Source organism: Pongo pygmaeus, chromosome 11, assembly GCF_028885625.2.
Source record: "Pongo pygmaeus isolate AG05252 chromosome 11, NHGRI_mPonPyg2-v2.0_pri, whole genome shotgun sequence".
Classification (NCBI taxonomy): Eukaryota; Metazoa; Chordata; class Mammalia; order Primates; family Hominidae; genus Pongo; species Pongo pygmaeus.
In genome coordinates this window covers 138,466,407-138,487,194 of record NC_072384.2, presented here as the reverse complement: position 1 = coordinate 138,487,194, position 20,788 = coordinate 138,466,407, and the positions used below count along the sequence as shown (strand labels likewise).

Sequence of the window (20,788 nt, the reverse complement as noted above, 5' to 3'; positions counted from 1 at the left end):
CGGAGCTCCCCAGCCCATAGGAACACCTGCTCCTGCCTCCCTGACATCTAGCTCTCCTCAACAGGGCCCCTTCAGTTGCCACGATCTGTCCCTGGTGGGTTGCGAGGCCTCTGTCCCCGGTGAGCATCTGCTCCCTGCATGGCCTGGTCCGTTTCAGGCATGCCAGTGCCTGCATGAAGTGTCAACTATGGCCCGGCGTTTCCTGTGTGGCCGGGATATCTCCCCAGTGCATCCCTCCAGGTCAAACTTGACATCCTCTAGAGTGAAAGCACTCAGCTGTCTGAGCTCCCCCTCTCCCTGCCCCTGCTCCGTCTAAAGCCCTGTCTCTCCAAGGGTCAGCTGGCTGAAGCCCCAAGGTGCTCTCCTTCCTCTGGCAAGACCCTCTCATTCCAACTTCTCAAGCCCAGGCTGAGAAACTCCTGCCATCCGCTGACACCTCTGAGCAGCCAGTGCAGGGGCGGTTGCGAGAAGAGGAAAGATCCTCGGGGCCGTGGGCCAGGGCCGGGTCGTTCCTCTCCCACCCACACAGCTGCTTACCCTGCCAAAGCCTCCACCAAGTAGATTCTCCTCCACCTGTCATCTGATTTTGGTCCTCAAAGACAGCAAAGCACTGCATTCCAGCCCACTGTCCCCTCTCTCGGGCTCAGAGCCTCTACCCCCACGAAGTGCCTGCTTTGTGCTGGATGGGGGTGCTGTGCACAGTTCTTTGTCCCTCTCTTGCATCCGTGTTGCCCACTCTTACTGGAAATGCCCAGGCCCTTCCAAGTCCTCACTTGGATAACTGTGGCAGCCTCCAGCTTCACCTCCAACCTCAGGAACCTGGTAGAAGACCCCTGAATGCACACAGCACCCTCCATTCTCCCCAGCCTTGGTCCTGCCCACGACTGCCATTCAGTAAAATTCTACACATTGTCAACAGGCACTCTTCATTTCTGAAGCTGACAAGCCAAGAAATCCTCATTTTTTTTTTGAAGTCATAAAACACAGGTTGAACTAAAAACTGACTGTCTACCTTCCAAATTACCAGAGAAGAACAAGGAAAATACAGGCCCGGAGAAAAAGTAGGAAGCCCCTGTAAGTATTAAGAAACAGAAAATGGAAAATAAGATGTTAGATGAGCTCCAAGCACACTTCTTAACGCCAGAAAGGTGGGTGAGCAGCACCAGGGCGCCGCATGGGCCAGGCCCTGCTACCGCCCCCACGGAGGCCTGGAGAGTCCTCAGGCCAGGACATGGGTGCTCCCACACCACCCCATCCTGCAGATCAGAGTTGCACGGGATGGGAAACGGCCTGCCCAGGGTCACCAGGCCCTCAGGGCAGGCCCTAGGATTTGGTAAACAACATTAAAATCCACAAGAAAACCGGATGCTAAACCAGGTCAAAGAGCTAAGTGACTCCGGGGAACATCCAAAAGGTGGGTGGCGGGACATGACACAGACAAAAGACTAGACAACGAGAAACCACAATGTTGTCCCCGACAAAGCTGCTGCTGTCCACCTGTGAAGTAACGAATGGCTCCTCAATCCCGTTAGAATGGCTACCGTCGAAAACAAAATCACAAGTTTTGCCAAGGCTGTGGAGATGTTTTTTCTTCCCCGGCTCAGCTCTCCAAGGTTGGGTTCCCCACCGCGTGCCGGGGAGCCTGCGGCGTGGCAGAGGTGGCCTCACACGGCCCCTGAGAACCAGAGCCTTGTGCACTGCTGGTGGGAATGCACGATGCCACAGCCACTAGGGAAGCACTGTGGCAGCTCCTCAAAACATTAAACACAGAACCACCTGATGATCCGGGGTGTATGCCCTGGGTATACGCCCAAAGGAACTGGAAGCAGGATCTCACAGAGATATCTGAACACCCATGTTCACAGCAGCCTGATTCACAACAGCCAGAAGTGGAAGCAACCCACGTGTCCATGGATGAATGGATAAACAGTGTGGTCTATCCATAACAGTGGAATATCATTTGGCCTTCAAAAGGAAGGAAATTCCAATTCACACTACAACACGGAAGAACCTTAAGGACATCAGGCTAAGTGAAATGAGCCAGTCACAAATGCTGTATGATTCCACTTATACAGATTCCTAGAGTAGTCAGAGACAGAAAGTAGAATCGTGGGTCCCAGGGGCTGGGGGAGGTGGTAAATCACAGGGGGTTAGTGTTTAACTGGGACCGAGTTTCAGTTTTGCAAAATGAAAAAACTTCTAGAGATGGATAGTGGCGATGGTTGTACAGCAATGTGAGTGTGCTTAGTGGCATAGAACTGTACACTTAAAAATAGGTAAGATGGTACATTTTATGTGGTGTATACTTTACCACAATTAAAAAAGCAATGACCGGGACAGAGGTTATGCTATAAGAAGTCACCATGCAGCTGTGACCGGCAGGTCACATATGGAATTCCCCATCCTCTCCCCCGCACGAACACGCAGCAACACGTGCCCAGGGAAAGCAGGCAGGATCACAAACGCAGTGCAGGGTTTTCACACAATGCGCATGGATGGGGAAGACGAAAATAAGGATAAGGAGGCCCTAAGTATTAAATTTAATACGATGACTAGGATGGAAGCATAAAAACGCCACACTCCTCCCCCGGGCTTATGGGCCATTTACAACACGAAAAATTTGCAAGACCAAGAAAGAACCCGCAATGCACACTAAGTCATGGTTGTGTTTCCTGCTCTGTCCCTGACCACAGTGCAATAAAACTAGCAATGAGTATCGGGAGAGAAACCAAAAAGCCGGAGCCCCTGAGGTTTGTAAAAACTTGCTTCCAAACAATTCACGTGCTAAAGAGGAAACAGAAACCACAAATACAGAGAATCCAGAAAATATCAACAATGAGCACAAGGCAGAGGAAAACTCAGGGGATCCAGCCAAGCTGCCAAGCAGTGAACAGATGACGTTTCATTCCCACTCCAGAAAGAACAAAAACAAATGCGTTAGGCATTCAAGAAAAAGTGTAGAGTAAGTAAACTCAGGAACTGTTTTTTTTTCTGGGGGTGGAGGCGCGGGGAATCAGTGGGGAAGAGACTAATCACAGATTAACCACTGTCCATTCTGATCAAGAAATAACATGAAAATACGAATTCACAAAATTGCACTAAAAAGGACAAATGTTCACAGATGTAGAGGGAATTAGAAAAATAATTGTCCACATAATGATATGTTGGATAAAATGAACAACTTCAGAGGAAAATGTAAAACAACATCATTGCTACAAGACACAGAAAACCCCAGCCAGGTGCAGTGGCTCACGCCTGTAATCCCAGCACTTTGGGAGGCTGAGGTAGGTGGATCACCTAAGGCCAGGAGTTCAAGAGCAGCCTGGCCAACATGGTGAAACTCTATCTCTACTAAAAATACAAAAATTAGCTGGGCGTGGTGGCAGGCACCTGTAATCCCAGCTACCTGAGAGACTGAGGCAGGAGAATCACTTGAACTTGGGAGGTGGAGGTTGCAGTGAGCTGACATCGCTCCACTGCACTCCAGCCTGGGCGACAGAGCAAGACTCCATCCAAAAAAAAAAAAAAAAAGACAGAAAACCCAAGGGGACCAATAACACCAGAAAGATACTGAAAAGGTTGCCAATTATCTACACCATGAAAAGGAGCCTGGCCCCAGTGGTTTTGCAGGTGAAAATGAAGACCCTCTAGATCTTCAAGGAACTGCTTATTTCCATCATCCTGACTGTCCTAGCACACAGGGAAAGAATAAAGGTCCACAACCTGTATCTTGGGAAGAAAACCCAATGCTGGTACTAAAACTCCCAAGGGAAAGTACAGAGCAAGCTCATTCAGGAAGAACGAAACCACACTCAGAACAAACAGTGGCCAACAGACACCTGAGACTGCTGAAAGGCTGCACAGGAATGAGGAAACACTCCATTCATCCCAGAAACATGGCAGGTTCGCAGCCTCTGACCACTTCTGTGTCACAGCCTCGCCAGTGCCAGCGGCCTGCCAGCACCGAGGCAATGTCCAGCTGGGCAGGTTGCTGTATCACATCGAACGGTTTTCCTTCACATGACAAAAGCTTACTTTACACACGGGAAGAAGATGCATTCTCCATCCCTCTCCCACCCCCACCCCCACCCCAACAAAAATACAATAAAAAAGCATCTGGCCCCAAAGGAGAAAGACAGACGGTTTCAGGTGTTAACTCTTGACCACATGGCTCTGAACTGCGTGGGTCACCTGCGTGAAGCTTTTCTTCCACCTCTGCCGCCACTGAGGCAGCAAGACCAACCCCTCCTCTAGCGACTCCTTCTTGGCCTCCTCAGCATGAAGACCTTATGATGATCCACTTACACTTAATGAAAAGTATATCTATTTTCTGTGGGTTTTTTTGACATGGGATCTCACTCTATTGCCCACGCTGGATTGCAGTGGTGTGATCTTGGTTCATTGCAACCTCCACCCCTTGGGCTCAGGCGATCCTCCCACCTTGGCCTCCCAAAATGCAAGGATTACAGGCGTGAGCCACCATGCTGGGTCTAATTCTCTTAATAACGTTCTTTTCTCTAGCTTACTTTATTCTAAGAATACAGTATAGGCCAGGCACAGCGGCTCACGCCTGTAATCCCAGCACTTCGGGAAGCCAAGACGGGTGGATCACTTGAGGTTGGGAGTTTGAGACCAGCCTGGCCAAGATAGTGAAACCCCGTCTCTACCAAAAATACAAAAATTTGCCAGGCATGGTAGCGGGCACCTATAATCTGAGCTACTGGGGAGGCTAAGGCAGGAGAAACACTTAAACCCAGGAGTTGGAGGTTTTGGTGAGCCAAGATCGCACCACTGTACTACAGCCTGGGCAAAAGAGTGAGACTCAGTCTCAAAACAAGAAAAAAAAAAAAAGAACACAGTATACATACATGTAACATACAAAATATGGGTTAATTGACTGATAATGTTATTGGTAAGGCCTCTGCTCAATAGTAGGCTATTAGTCATTAAGCTTTGGGGGAGTCAAGAGCTACACTCGAATTTCTAACCATGTGGGGGGTCAGCGCCCCACCCCTGCGTTGTTCAAGGGTCACTTGTATTGCCATCGCCAGCAGCAAAGGAAGGCAGCTGCTGTCACTCCCCTACTCAGCAGTGAGTCACTCTCCAACACAGTACGACTGGAGAACAAAACAGGGAAAATTGTTAAGAGGTGGTAGGACCACCCTAGGTTACGGGTGACCTTATGACTGGCCTGAAGAACCAAGCAGGAAGCCAAAAAACTAAAATAAAAAACAGGCACAGGGTGACAACAGTCACAAAACAAACACACAGAAGAGGAGCTTCCTCCTAGCCCAGCGATGACCAGCTAGAAAATAAAATGGGGTAAAATATCCCCCTCATGGTAGCGGCCACAAAGCACCGGATTCCTAGACACTGAATGAGTCATCTGCAGGAGAAGCGAAATCTCTGTTGAGGGGCCTGGAAGCAGCCGTGGGGGTGGAGGAACAGACTGCTGTTTCTTGAGCCGGTGGTCTTGATTTAATCCTCCCTGACCGGTTAATACATTCAGTGCAATTACCATGAAAATCCCCCAAATATTTAGCCGTTGATAAAAATTGCTAGGAAATTAAGGTAAATTCCAGATGCATCAAAGGTTTGTGTATTTACAACCATAAGGCACTGGAGGAAACCTACTCAGGCATGCTCTCTGGTTTCACCTCCTCGCTGCCTCCTAAGGGCAGCTTTCGCTGCTGCCTCTCCCGCAAAGGACCCTGCCCCCACCACCAATCATGTCAAGGTGCCCAGTGGTGCCTGGGGCCCGTTTCCTTCTCTGTTCTCCCAGGCCGTCCTCTTTGGCCTCTCACAAGGAGCCTGGGCCTGTTTCCACCCACTCTCACTGGTCACCCCTCCAAGCAAGGATTTGACATCGTCCAGGCCCTGCTGCCGCCAGAAACACCTCTCTTGGCCATACCTCTTTCTGAACCCTAGATTTGCACAGACTTCTGCCTACATACCATCACCCCTCAGAATCCAAGGGGAACGCTGAACCCCATGTGGCTGCTGAGGACAGGGCTGCCAGGTGCAGCAAATGACAGGATGCCTTGCGAAATCTGCATCTAAGAGAAACGGTGGTTTTTGATGTATGTCCCCGATGCTGTATGAGACAGGCTTACACTCCTTGTTTATCTGAAATTCCAGTTTGCCTGGGGCTCCCGTGTTTCCTGGCAGCCCTGGCTGTGGCCTGGGGTGTCATCTCCCCTCCCCTCCTCTCTTCTCCCCTCCCCTCCTCTCCTCTCCCCTCCCCTCCTCTCTTCTCCCCTCCCCTCCTCTCCTCTCCCCTCCCCTCCTCTCTTCTCCCCTCCCCTCCCCTCCCCTCCTCTCTTCTTCCCTCCCCTCCTCTTTCCCCTCCCCTCCCCTCCTCTCTTCTTCCCTCCCCTCCTCTCCCCTCCCCTCCTCTCTTCTCCCCTGCTCTCCCCTCCCCTCCTCTCTTCTCCCCTGCTCTCCCCTCCCCTCCTCTCTTCTCCCCTGCTCTCCCCTCCCCTCCTCTCTTCTCCCCTCCCCTCCCCTCCTCTCTTCTCCCCTCCCCTCCTCTCCTCTCCCCTCCCCTCTCCTCCTCTCTTCTCCCCTCCCCTCCCCTCCTCTCTTCTCCCCTCCCCTCCTGTCTTCTCCCCTCCCCTCCCCTCCTCTCTTTCCCCTCCCCTCCCCTCCTCTCTTCTCCCCTCCCCTCCTCTCCCCTCCCCTCCTCTCTTCTCCCCTGCCCTCCCCTCCCCTCCTCTCTTCTCCCCTCCCCTCCTCTCTTCTCCCCTCCCCTCCCCTCCTCTTCTCCCCTCCCCTCCCCTCCCCTCTTCTCTTCTTCCCTCCCCTCCTCTCTTCTCCCCTCCCCTCCCCTCTTCTCCCCTCCCCTCCCCTCCTCTCTTCTTCCCTCCCCTCCTCTCTTCCCCCCCCTCCCCTCCTCTCTTTCCCCTCCCCTCCCCTCCTCTTTCCCCTCCCCTCCCCTCCTCTCTTTCCCCTCCCCTCCCCTCCTCTCTTTCCCCTCCCCTCCCCTCCTCTCTTCTCCCCTCCCCTCCTCTCCCCTCCCCTCCTCTCCCCTCCCCTTCTCTTCTCCCTTCCCCTTCTCTTCTCCCCTCCCCTCCCCTCTTCTCTTCTCCCCTCCCCTCCTCTCTTCTCCCCTCCCCTCCTCTCTCCTCCCCTCCTCTCTTCTCCCCTCCCCTCCCCTCCCCTCTTCTCCCCTCCCCTCCCCTCCTCTCTTCTCCCCTGCCCTCCCCTCCCCTCCTCTCTTCTCCCCTGCCCTCCCCTCCCCTCCTGTCCCCTCCCCTCCTCTCTTCTCCCCTCCCCTCCCCTCCCCTCCTCTCTTCTCCCCTCCCCTCCTCTCTTCTCCCCTCCCCTCTTCTCCCCTGCTCTGCCCTCCCCTCCCCTCCTCTCTTCTCCCCTGCTCTCCCCTCCCCTCCCCTCCTCTCTTCCTCTCCCCTCCCCTCCCCTCCTCTCCTCTCTTCTCCCCTCCCCTCCCCTCCTCTCCTCTCTTCTCCCCTCCCCTCCTCTCTTCTCCCCTCCCCTCCTCTCTTCTCCCCTGCTCTCCCCTCCCCTCCCCTCTTCTCCCCTCCTCTCCTCTCCCCTGCTCTCCCCTCCCCTCCCCTCCTCTCTTCTCCCCTCCCCTCCTCTCTTCTCCCCTCCCCTCCTCTCTTCTCCCCTCCCCTCCTCTCTTCTCCCCTCCCCTCCCCTCTTCTCCCCTCCCCTCCCCTCTTCTCCCCTCCCCTCCCCTTCTCTCTTCTCCCCTCCCCTCCTCTCTTCTCCCCTGCTCTCCCCTCCCCTCCCCTCCTCTCCCCTCCCCTCCTCTCCCCTCCCCTCCTCTCCCCTCCCCTCCTCTCCTCTCTTCTCCCCTCCCCTCCTCTCCTCTCTTCTCCCCTCCCCTCCTCTCTTCTCCCCTGCTCTCCCCTCCCCTCCCCTCCTCTCTTCTCCCCTCCTCTCCTCTCTTCTCCCCTGCTCTCCCCTCCCCTCCCCTCCCCTCCTCTCTTCTCCCCTCCCCTCCTCTCTTCTCCCCTCCCCTCCCTTCCTCTCTTCTCCCCTCCCCTCCTCTCTTCTCCCCTCCCCTCCCCTCCTCTCTTCTCCCCTCCCCTCCCCTTCTCTCTTCTCCCCTCCCCTCCTCTCTTCTCCCCTGCTCTCCCCTCCCCTCCCCTCCCCTCCTCTCCCCTCCCCTCCTCTCCCCTCCCCTCCCCTCCTCTCCCCTCCCGTCCTCTCCTCTCCTCTCTTCTCCCCTCCCCTCCTCTCTTCTCCCCTGCTCTCCCCTCCCCTCCCCTCCTCTCTTCTCCCCTCCTCTCCTCTCTTCTCCCCTGCTCTCCCCTCCCCTCCCCTCCTCTCTTCTCCCCTCCCCTCCCCTCCTCTCTTCTCCCCTCCCCTCCCCTCCTCTCTTCTCCCCTCCCCTCCTCTCTTCTCCCCTCCCCTCTTCTCCCCTGCTCTGCCCTCCCCTCCCCTCCTCTCTTCTCCCCTGCTCTCCCCTCCCCTCCCCTCCCCTCCTCTCTTCCTCTCCCCTCCCCTCCCCTCCTCTCCTCTCTTCTCCCCTCCCCTCCCCTCCTCTCCTCTCTTCTCCCCTCCCCTCCTCTCCTCTCTTCTCCCCTCCCCTCCTCTCTTCTCCCCTGCTCTCCCCTCCCCTCCCCTCTTCTCCCCTCCTCTCCTCTCCCCTGCTCTCCCCTCCCCTCCCCTCCTCTCTTCTCCCCTCCCCTCCTCTCTTCTCCCCTCCCCTCCTCTCTTCTCCCCTCCCCTCCCCTCCTCTCTTCTCCCCTCCCCTCCCCTCTTCTCCCCTCCCCTCCCCTTCTCTCTTCTCCCCTCCCCTCCTCTCTTCTCCCCTGCTCTCCCCTCCCCTCCCCTCCCCTCCTCTCCCCTCCCCTCCTCTCCCCTCCCCTCCTCTCCTCTCTTCTCCCCTCCCCTCCTCTCCTCTCTTCTCCCCTCCCCTCCTCTCTTCTCCCCTGCTCTCCCCTCCCCTCCCCTCCTCTCTTCTCCCCTCCTCTCCTCTCTTCTCCCCTGCTCTCCCCTCCCCTCCCCTCCCCTCCTCTCTTCTCCCCTCCCCTCCTCTCTTCTCCCCTCCCCTCCCTTCCTCTCTTCTCCCCTCCCCTCCTCTCTTCTCCCCTCCCCTCCCCTCCTCTCTTCTCCCCTCCCCTCCCCTTCTCTCTTCTCCCCTCCCCTCCTCTCTTCTCCCCTGCTCTCCCCTCCCCTCCCCTCCCCTCCCCTCCTCTCCCCTCCCCTCCTCTCCCCTCCCCTCCCCTCCTCTCCCCTCCCGTCCTCTCCTCTCCTCTCTTCTCCCCTCCCCTCCTCTCTTCTCCCCTGCTCTCCCCTCCCCTCCCCTCCTCTCTTCTCCCCTCCTCTCCTCTCTTCTCCCCTGCTCTCCCCTCCCCTCCCCTCCTCTCTTCTCCCCTCCCCTCCCCTCCTCTCTTCTCCCCTCCCCTCCCCTCCTCTCTTCTCCCCTCCCCTCCCCTCCTCTCTTCTCCCCTCCCCTCCTCTCTTCTCCCCTCCCCTCCCCTCCTCTCTTCTCCCCTCCCCTCCCCTCCTCTCTTCTCCCCTCCCCTCCCCTCCTCTCTTCTCCCCTCCCCTCCCCTCCCCTCCTCTCTTCTCCCCTCCCCTCCCTGCTCCCCCAGGAGCTCTGCCAGGTGCTGTTCTTCATTCCTCAGCACTGCCTCACTTCCCGCATCCAGGCCCAGGGACTGGAGTCCATCACTTTCGCTTCCAGGACTCCCTGGAACCCTCCCACTCCCTGAACCTGTCTGGCCTCCTGCCCATGCTGGGGGCCACAGCTGAGGGCTCCTTTAAACCACACCTTCTGTCCTGTCACCCCCTTTAATGTCCTTCAAGGTTTTCCCACTGCCCTAGGAACGAGATCTGAATCCTTAGAGAATGGGTCTTTCCTCCAGCACCAGCTTCGGCTCAAAGCCCTCTTCCCCACCATGCTTCAGTCAAAAAGGCTTCCAGGAACTTCCAAAAAGCAGGGCCTTTGCACAACCGTCCTTGCCCACTGCCCTCTGCCCTCTGGACTGTGCTGCCGCTGCTCCTCAGGGCTCTGCTCCGTGGTCTCCTGTTTATTTCCTGCTGCATTTAAGTGGCACCACATGTCTACATGGATGACATGCAGCAGGGCTGCCCCGCCTTGGCACTGTGGACATCTGGTGTGGGATCATCCTCTGGGGGGGCTGCCCTGGGTTGTGCAGGACACCCTACCGTAGCAGGCTGCTGTGCACCCCTGGCCTCTGCGCCCTCCGAGTCCTGACCCTGTGTGTCCCACGTGTGTGAGAGTCCTGACCCTGCGTGTCCCACGTGTGAGGTGGCAGATGGGTGTTTCCAGGAGAAACGGTGCAGCGCTTTCTCAGCATTCCCTCATCCACCCACCTCTCCTGCTTCCCTCTCACAACTGTCTCCTCCAGCGGCAAGAAAATCCCTGCAGAGAGAGCCAACCCGGGTGTCAGTCACCAGGTGTCTGTTGAAGAGGCAGTGCTTTCCAGGCCTCTTCCCCTCCCCGCCCGGGGCCAGGGTACCCGACAGCGGCAGGCCTTACGATGCAAACACTTGCATGGTTGGGCAAATCACTGACTTTTCTCCTCCCAGGTGGTGTCAGACTCAAGACATTCCTTCCTGAGACTCGTGTGGGGGTACGTGGTCTGGGAGAACAGGGGGCAGGGCTTCCTGGGCCAGCTGTACCCCACCCCCTGGAGTGAGCTGGCCCAGGCCACGGGCCAGGTCACTCTGCCTCCCAGCTGCCGCCGTGGTTTTCCAGAACTCTGGGCTAATTCAGGAGCTGCTTCCCTGGAGCCAAGGTGTGGGGGCCTGAACATGGCATGTGTGGGGGTGACACTAACGTACCCTGAGGGTCTGCTGGGGGCACAGAGGAAGACCCCCTGTCCCTGGGGTGGTGGGTGGGGTGGGGGTTCTGGGAGGCTGGGCAGTTGTCCCTGTGAGGGGTGGAGGTGGTGCTAACCCTGGTGGAGGGCAGAGTGGACGGCCGGGGCCTGGGATTTTGGGATTCTGGTTCTTGGTCCCAGAGAATCCACCGTGTGACTGCACATGGGAGGGAGTGAAGCACTCTCGGAGCACGGTGAGGAGTCACTGAGAGAGCTGAGAACGCAGAGTCGGGGGGCTGTGACTCAGACCCATAGCCCTGCACTCCTGCCACATCTGGCTAGTGTGTCCCCCTGGACCCTGCTCCAACAAAGCCACCCAGAAGCCGTGATTTAAAAGATGGTTAAAGTGATACCTTTTGGATGCCCCAGAAATTACTGAAATAAACCATCTTAGGAAAAAAATATTTTTCCTGAACACAATAACATCATTTGGTGAAGTGAATATGATTTTGTTTGGGCTGGGAGCCCTCCTATGGTGGCCGTGTTGATGCACCCTCCTCACCAAGGAGAAACAGGTCCTCCGGGAACATCACCCAGCTGGGGGTCCTCCTGTTCTGGAGCAGAGAGCGCTGGGGATGAGGACATCCCTCCAGGGCTTCATGTGTCTGTTGTGGGATGTGTCAGAGGTAGGCAGGGGGTATGGCAGGCTGGGAACTGGACAGTGCCCTGGCAGCACCATCTCTGCCTCTTCATTTGCCACCAAGAAACTGATGGGCAGGGGCAGTGGGCACACGGTCCAGCAGGTGCAGGAGTCACCAGGGCCACTGCAGCCCAGGCTCCCCTGTCCCCTTCCCAGCTCCCACTGTCTTCTTGGCTGCAGCACCTCTTCCTTCAGGAGGCCTCCCTGGGTCCCCAGTGGAGGAGGAGGCTGCTGGGCAGGAGTCCCACAGTCCCCCAGGTACACCATTCTGGGAGCCCCCTGAGCCTGCCGTCCCTGCAAGGGACAGACACCCATCTCAAACGTTATGGGTCACATGATGGAAATGTGTACCCCATGAGCTCGATCTAGGGGCTCAAAAGGCGTCAGGAGTGCTCTGTCTGTGTCACGGACAGGTGCTCCCCTGTGGCTCACAGGGTAGACTGTGGCAGCCCCACTCAGATCCAGCCTGGAGGAAAGACGCAGCTTTTCCCCGTGGTTCCAGCAGAACACTGACTGTCCAGCCTGAGGCCAGTCTCCTCCCTGGGACCATCTGGATGGCCAGGCCTGGCTCAGGGCCCACTAAGGGCCAGCCCACCATACCACAAAGACCATCAGGAAAGAGAGGTTCTAGGCCTGAGTTGGGGGCGGGGGCGGGGGCACTGGCACTGGTGGGGGCACTGGCAGGCAAGCCCGAGGGGCTTCACTCTCTGGGCTCAGCATTTCCGCTGGAATTCACACTACACATGGCACCTGCATCACACAGTCAGCCAGACGCCAGTTGTAAATGATTAGAAGCTATGAAATGGGCTCATTCTGGGGAAAAAAAATCAGCACAGACTTTTCCAACTAGCGTTAAGTAAAGATTCCACCTAAAACCTTTCCTGAAGCTGAATCTACCATTTGCACCATGGATATAAATGTTTCTCAACAGCCCTGGCCTCGGACTGGTAATAAGCACACTGACAGGCATGCGCCTATGGAAGGAAGACAAAAATCCAGAAATTTCTTCCTGCAGCCAAACACACAGAGAGGGTGAACAAACACACTGAGTTGATTAGTGAATAAGAATCCTTCCGATTTGGACTTTGGCATGAGAACTGTGTCCAGATTTAAAACCGCATGGCAATCTGAAGCAGTCACATAGCATTTCCTGTGATGTCCCCGTCATTCCAATTCTTCTATTTATATAAAGTCATATATTTCAATTATATGCCACTGCACTCATTAAAATGCCACCGCAGCCATTAAAAAAACCCCTAGCTCCCAACAAGACAGCCAAGGAAGGCATGCGTTTCCTAGAACAGATGACTGAGTTCATGTGTGACAGCACCAGCCAGCATTCCCTGAGTGAAGATGCACTCAGAAAACCAGGGGCTTCTAACACTTCTAACGCATCCTTCTTTCCTGATTAACGAACAGCTTTTCGGTGTCTATACACAAACCTTCAAGAATGCATGTAGAGTCTCCAGTAAACAGAAGAGTACACAGGATGCTCAGAGGGAAAAGAACTATATATACTATATATGGATCCCAAGTTTTTTTTTTTTTTTTTTTTTTTTTTTTTTTTTTGAGATGGAGTTTCACTCTTATCACCCAGGCTGGAGTGCAGTGGCATGATCTCAGCTCACTGCAACCTCTGCCTTCCAAGTTCAAGTGATTCTCCTGCCTCAGCCTCCCAAGTAGCTGGGATTATAGGTGCCTGCCACCATGCCTGGCTAATTTTTTTGTATTTTTAGTAGAGACGGGGTTTCACCATGTTGGCCAGGCTGGTCTCAAATTCCTCACCTCAGGTGATTCACCCGCCTCAGCCTCCCAAAGTGCTGAGATTACAGGCGTGAGTCACCATGCCTGGCCGGATTGTGAGATTCTTAATAACTACCTAAGACAAGTAGCTTGATTGTAAAATTGTCACAGATAAGTTCTTAAATCTGTAAACTAGAGTACTTAAAAAATTCCACATTGCCATTCTGGGTAGCAAAATCTTCATCACCAAGGAGATCTGGCTAGTGCTACAGCTTGGGAAGGAAACAGCCTGTGCTCAGTAATTCTACTAAGTACAGCTGGGCTCCAATGACATTAATTTACCGATAACCTCATAAAGTTTTGTTTGTTCTTCCAAGATATAACATTAGCCAGGCCACTCAAAATAATGTTACAATTACAGGACTTTGGACTTTCGGCAGAACATAAATAGTTTTCTTGGTAAACAAGGAAGGTATTTATATGTGATCGTGGCATAGTGTTTTATTTACACAAGCTTTAGAGGGTGCAGCCTCTGGACACTAGTAAAGAACATTTATTTGGTTATTTATGCAAAAAATATTCCACAACCCAGCTCTCTGCCTTGCTAACAAAGAAATGTTTGTTTCTTAGGAAACGAAAACAGTGAAGGCCATGTTAAGCCAAATGGAGAGAATAAAATTACTCCGAGATTTTGCTTTCCACGTAACTTCAGCCAAAACTCTAAAGTGGCAAGATCTGCTTTCAGATTATATTATATCGGCCTCTGAGGATTCTATGCAGATCTGCCACCCCTTGGAGAGGTTTACAAATAGGGACCAGAAAGCCATGGTTCCCAAGAAGCCCTGGCCCCTCTCCTCGCTGGGCCACGAACTGCTCCCCCAGCTACAACAGCGCCGGTGGTCACTGCTTGCCCAGTGCCAGCGCCAAAGAGGTCTTGTGTGGCAGGTGCCTCTGACCAACATCACTGTTTCTGGGGAAACGCCACACATACCAGAAACAACTGCGCCGGCCTTCCCAGGGGCACTGGGTTCTCCCACGCCAGTAACCTACTCAGTTTCCGTTAAAAGGTAGCTAAATACACGGAACAATGCAATAACCAAAGCGGTTTAGGAGGGGCTTGAGTTAGTATTTTAGGAACACATTACAGACAAGGGAAGTGAATAGGACGGTTTCTTGCCGAGTGTGTGGCCAGTACCTGTGGCCATGGGGCTGCTGATAATCTCCACTTCTCCCTCCAAGTGGAAAGCCACACATGTTCCACCACTTCACCAAGGGACCCGTCTTTCTTTAAATTTCTATTAGCCAAAGGTGCCAAGTTAACAAGCAAACCAAAAGAAAAAAAGAAAAAAAGCGATCGAAATGTCCCGAAAAGGGCTGGCCTCATTTCTGCAAAAGACGTGATTTGCAAACAGGCAACTGCTGCATGCGACAGATTGTCAGTGTTGACTAATTTCCATACAAACCGGCTGTGGTTCTGATTCCCGAACACTGCGTCTTCTGCAAGGTGCCTGTCTGCAGGTTTTGCAACGCGGGACGGCCTAGGGAAGGGAGCCTGCGCTGGCAGTCACCGCGGCGCACAGCCTGAGAAACGAGGTGCGGGGCTGGGGAACCCCGCGTCCCGTTTTTCCTTCTGAAAACTAGTTCTCCAGTGTGCAGGGCTGACTCGCCCCACGCTTTCCAGAATGCCCGCTCTCCGACGTCCCCAAAGCCGTCCCTTCCCCGGCGAGAAGCGCAACACCGGTCCAAGCCCTTTGCCTCCCCTGTGCCCTGGGGCCTCCCGCCTGGAACCCGGGCGGCCCGCGTTCAAGGGTAGCGGATCGGTGCGCCCGCCCCCACCCGCTCCCCTCCTCTCCCCTAGAGGACACCGGCTGGCCGGGGGAAGGGAGCTCGGCCGGGACCCCTGGCCCTACTCACCCAGGAGCAGCCAGAGGCCGCGCCGCGGGAGGCGGCACAGGGCCCGGGCCATGGTGCACAGCGGTGCCGAGTCGAGTCCGCTCGCCACGCGCCCCGCTGAGGACTGAGCCCGCCGCGGCGCGGGCCCGGAGGAGACGCGCCGAGGGCGGGAGCGGTGGGAGGTGGCGGCCGCGCGGCCCGGCCCACTGCGGCTCCCCGGGTGGGTGCCAGGGCCGGGGGCGCCCAGGGCCGGTAAAACCTTGCAGGGGGGCTGCGCGGGCGTCTCCAGGCCCCTCCCGGGGGGCGGCACACTTGGACTCCCAGGACGGCCTCCTGAAATGTTCTCCGAGCAAATAAACACTTTTTAAACTAGGGAGGGTCTCCTAGACGACTCAGCGTGAGCGGCACCTCCGAGGTTCTGGGCGTTCCTGCCTGGTGTTTGCCTTGCAAAAAGCTAAGATCTCCCAGCGTTATCTACCTCTCCGCCCAGGTGCAGGCGCTGGGGAGCGTGGGGGGCAAAACTCGCCGCCGTGCCTGGCGAGACCCGTAGTAACCCAAAATGGCGCACATTTACCAGGCCCTGGAATGCTGCTCCAGATCTGCACGATGAGTGGGTGGGCAGAGGCGGGGACAGCACGGCAGGTGAACAGAAGCCGTGGGGCTGGAGGGAACAGGGCTCTTTGGGGGGGACTGAGATGGCCTGGGAGTCTTGCTGTTTATGGGTAGGTAGCGACAGCCTGGCAGGAGGCTGTGATGAGGGCCTGGCCACAGAGTCCTGAGATGAGGTTTGCTTTGGGGGCACTCTGGCAGCTGCATGGGGAACTGATGGGGGATCTTGGGTACATTCGTTTATGTAAAGTGGTGAGAGGAGGGCGCTCTGGAGATGGGCCGGGGAAGCCTGCGGAGGAGCAGGTTCTGGGAGGCACAGGCCTGGCCTCTCAGGGCATTACTAGTGGCTGGATTTCACTTGCAGTGGTTCCTTCTTGTATTATCCTGTTCCGAGAACTCTTAGCAACAGTAAATATATACTTGTGCTAAGGAATGCACCATTGCCCTTGGAGGGGGAAGAATCACCACCCTGGTGCTGCGGCCACAGCTGTCTCTTTTGTGGTGAAAGCTGCAAGCACACAGCATTGCTGAGTGACCAACGTTTCCTCCTAGGAAAGGGAACAACAGTCTGTGGCTGAGAGGCTGCTGCCACCTGCAGTAAGCTTAGAGAAGGGGAGACAGCTGACAGCGAGGTCATCCACTGGTTCTTCTAACACAGGCTGGGAGGGCACTCAGGGCCAACATGCCTACCACCTGTGCAGGGGCCCCAAGTGTTCTGAGTGAGGGGTGAGATGGTGGGGGAGGGCACACATTCTCTTGACTCGATTAGCCCTTCTTCTTGAACCCTAGGAGATACACCCCATTGGGTGGCCTGGCATCCCTACTTTCTTCATTTAACAGACATTTGTGTCCCTATGTGCAAGACACTGTTAGATCGACAAGCCCTGCCCTTCAATTGGTGAATCTAGGGGGTGACCTCTAAAACTCTCAATAACATGAGCGCCACAATACAGGAGCCATACGGAACAAAGGACACTTGCCTCAGCTGCAGTGCAAGTAAGGAGACAAAGGACTTTGGACAAAATGCAGCCCAGAGAGTCCTGAGGGCTGGGTGGAGAGAAGTGCACAAGGGAAATGCAGGCCCGAGCACAGGCCTGGCAGCCAGAGGCCGTGCCATGTGAGAGCAGCACAGCTAGTGGGGAAGGGTGGCTGCCAGCACAGCCCTGGGACAGGGCCACCGTACATCCTGCACTAGGCGATGGCCAGTCACAGTGGGGGAGAAGAACCTGCATCTTTCTGCAGCCATCACTCGCCCTCCATATCCAGGGACTCTCTGGCTTAAGCCACCCTTTCTACTTGTAGCTTGTGGACTTTGGCTGCATGTTTTTGGTTGGCAACTGGGACTCCTCTTTCATCAGGATCAGCAGGAGTCCTTCTTCCCAACGTTTTCTCTTTGAAGCTTGACTGCAACGAGGCAAGGCCAGAGGCCCCTGTCACTGCTGTTTTCTCAACACCCCCTAAAGATACATTTTCCTAAGAAGACAAAGCCTAATTCTCAAGTTCACATGCTTTAGAAATTCACAGTTCTCTGAAGAATGCTGAAGTAAGGCACACACCTAGAGGCATGTTCTCTCCTAATGATTTTCCTGTCTGTACTTTGGGTCTAAGTAAGAGATTCCTTAGCAACTACTATGGGCTTCCCTTCTTCCAAAGTTGTAGTCCGATGTATCTGTATTTCTAATTGGTCATAGGTAGCATGGAAAATCATTCCTCTCCCAGGGTACCTCAATCTAGAGGGGCAATAGGTTAAACAATGGAAGAGATTAGAAAATGGCCAAGTGCTTTACTGCATACACAGTAGGGCTAAAGATAAAATCAAAGCCTGGTCAACACTGCTAAAAATTCACTATTAACATAAGATTCCTGCTTCCAGCCGAGATGAAGTTACAGGGACTGGACTCACCTTCCCATCTTAAACTAAAAAACTGGACAAAATATATGAAACAACAGTTGTCACAGTGGACCACAAGAAGTGCAGGGTCCCCTGAGAGCAGGGAAACAAATAAGGTGAGTGCTACAACTGCTTACTGCCTGGAGTTTGCAGACCACAGATGGAGAAAGGAAACCCAAAGAGAGTCTGGGGAAGCCAGGCAGTTAATGCTGGCAGGGCATAGTACTGGAGAGGAAAGAGCTGCGCAAAGAATGCGCTTGAGAGATCACAGAGGGTCCCACTTGAGTCTCAGCCCACACATCTAAGGACACTACCCAAGGGAAAAGAGCCTAAGAGCCCACACTCGGCTGGGAATAGTTCCAGTTCCCACCAACCATAGTGGAAAAATCTTGAAATACACAGAACATCAGAGCATAATTAGAAGGGCAAGGCCCTCTCTGTAGTCAGTAAAAATTACAAAGGCTATTCTGGTGCTGCCTAACAAAACTTAAAAGCAAGAACAGGATCAAATGATTTCCAAGTAGCTATTACATCCCAGAACTTAAAAACAATAAAAGAACAAAGCATCAGAGAGCCATGAGGCAACTCCAGGTGGCAACTCCAAGGTGTAACTGGAGCCCTGGAGGAAGGTGGGTGGGAAATATGTGAAAAACCACTATGTGGAACATTTTCTATTAACCCACGAGCCAAGAACATCCCCAAACTCCAAGCACAAAAATCATTTAGAAAAATATGTGAAAGCGCATCACGATTAAATTGCCTAAAGCCAGTAATAAAGAGAAAACCTTAAAAGCAGCCAGAGAGAGAAGACATTATGTATAGCAGGGGTCCCCCAACCCCACAGGAGTACCAGATCATGGCCTGTTAGGAACCTGGCCTCACAGCAGGAGGTGAGCAGCGGGTGAGCGAGTGAAGCTGAGCTCCGCATCCTGTTAGATCAGCAGCAGCATGAGAGTTCATAGGAGTGTGAACCCTACCGTGAACGGCTCATGCAAGGGATCTAGGTTGCGCTCCTTATGAGAGTGATGATCTGAGGTGGAACCGTTTCATCCCTAAATCATCCCCCTCTCACCCCATGGAAAAATTCTCTTCCACAAAACCAGTCCCTGGTGCCAAAAAGGCTGGGGACTGCTGATGTACAGAACACAGGTAAGGGTGACAGAAGAGTTCTCATGGGATATAATGCAACCAGAAAACAATGGAATGTTTTTAAGTACTGGAAGGAAAAAAGCATCAAATATTCTACAGATAGTTTTTCAATAACTTGCTGATATGAAGGGGAAGACTCCACTGGTGTCTTCACTATCAGGCCTGCAATTTAAAGGCTGAACTTCAATCATTATCAATAATGAATCAGTGGTTCTGAAGATAACATGCTTATAAGCAATAACAACTTAGTTCTGTGAGTTGTTTAAATCGTGCAATCGCTAGATAAACACTAACAAAAACAGCAGTATCTCAGGGAACTCAGGTTCATCAACTATCAATTTTTCAAGTCCAGCAGGAAGTCCCACTGTTAAAACCAAAACACTTGCAAGTAGCTGAGAACAGCAATTGCCTATCTCCCTATTCCCCCAAGAAACAAAACAAACAGAAAACAAGAAGTGAAAAATAAATTCTATATAAAACTGTCCTCAGCATTACTTGGATAATTTTCCAACTGCAAAGGAACTGAGTAACAGGGAAAAAAATCCCACCAAATCCCAGTACACAACTCACACTCCTATACTCCCCTCAGCCAGCCACATGCTTAGTGTGAGCAAAGGCAGACTGAGAAAAATCGTGGAGCCAAGAGGGAGGCTGATGAACAGGCCTACGGGTGATATGAAACAATCTCCAGAAAGACGAACTCTTAACACTCTAGACATGAAAATTTTAAAATACCCCAATACCATAGAGACAAACAAGAGACAAATCCATCTAGAGCTACTGCAGAAAACTGGGACATGAAATGTCAGACATAGAAACTGAAGGAACCCCTAACCTCTAGGAGACTATATTACAAATGTGTAACATAGCCACCCTGGGTGGATCAGGAATAAAAGACATACCTAAGCACATTTAGACAAAAGAGCAAAAGACAAAAGAACTGTACACAAATGACATACTCCAGTTAGTCAATCTGTTTCTCACAGGGCCGTGGTTTAGCAACGCTGTAATGACTTTATGTGTATGGTAGGATTGAGCAAATAAATACATAAATAAATTGTGAATAACGTGAGCCAGTTTTCTCACTATTGGTATAAGGTAGAAATAAAGGACAGAAATTCAAAGTATTAGTATGAACACACACATATATATGGCGCTGATGACTAGCTGTAAATACAGGGACAAAATACAGGCGTGTCTGTTTGCTTGGATTAATACACACGCACATATTTCCCAGCTATATCTACTGAGAGAGCCTAAGACCAACTCCAACAGCAACAGGCAAACCTCCTGACCAGGTCTTCATTTCTAAATACTATTCTCCATAAAAGGAAACAGCTTGTTGAAGTGGTGGAGTCCAGTGCTGGGGCAGGGAATGTACAAGATGAGCCAAAAATATCCTGTGATGCCAGAAAATAAGTACTTAAAAAAGAATGGCTTTTTCAAAAGGACACAGACCCCAACCTGAAGAAGCTCCTAATGGCTAATGCTGGAATAATGTGAGCAATGAAGTAAGAAAAGAATAGTATTGTAATGCACAGAACAAAATAAACATCGAGTGCATACTGATATAAAACACTGAATAAACAGGGGAGGTGTGGCTCCTCCTTACAGAAAAATTCCAAGTAATAAATATAGAAGGGATGAGAGACACACAAAATCGTCATTAAGCAAACACCACAAGAATAACTGTTTCAGCCAAGATTTGATGAATACTAGAACCAGTGACCAAATGTTTCAGGAGCAGCATATTTGTATACTCCCAAAGAGCCCCTTCAATTACAAAGGAAAACCATTAACCTCATAGTGCAGGAACCCAACAGAAGCCACCTTAACCAAGTGATCAAGGATAACATCACCTGTAAAAGATATTATCCCCAGGTATGATGTGCTAAGAAAGAGACGTTATTTCTGTGGTACTCATAAAAACGTATAGTTCAATCTAATCATGAGAAAACATCAGATAAATCCAAATTAAGAGGTAATCTACAAAATAACCATTTAATACTCATCAAATGTCAAGATAAAACAATTCACTACCGT

The 20,788-nt window shown here is 53.0% G+C and overlaps 1 protein-coding gene and 1 non-coding gene across 2 annotated transcripts in view; both read right to left on the bottom strand.

Moving 5' to 3' along the window:
• RAMP1 (receptor activity modifying protein 1) overlaps nucleotides 1-15,256 on the bottom strand; it is a 56,265-nt gene extending 41,009 nt beyond the window's left edge. Inside the window, exon 1 of the mRNA XM_054477340.2 lies at nucleotides 15,118-15,256. Within this exon, the coding sequence (XP_054333315.1) occupies nucleotides 15,118-15,169 (52 nt within the window). The 5' untranslated portion in view covers nucleotides 15,170-15,256. The remainder of the gene's footprint in view (nucleotides 1-15,117) is intronic.
• On the bottom strand, nucleotides 1,595-1,673 carry LOC129032248 (small nucleolar RNA SNORD55/SNORD39). Its single transcript, XR_008501264.1, has one exon. It is a non-coding gene; the product is annotated as a small nucleolar RNA SNORD55/SNORD39 (small nucleolar RNA).
• Nucleotides 15,257-20,788: the final 5,532 nt, after the last annotated feature.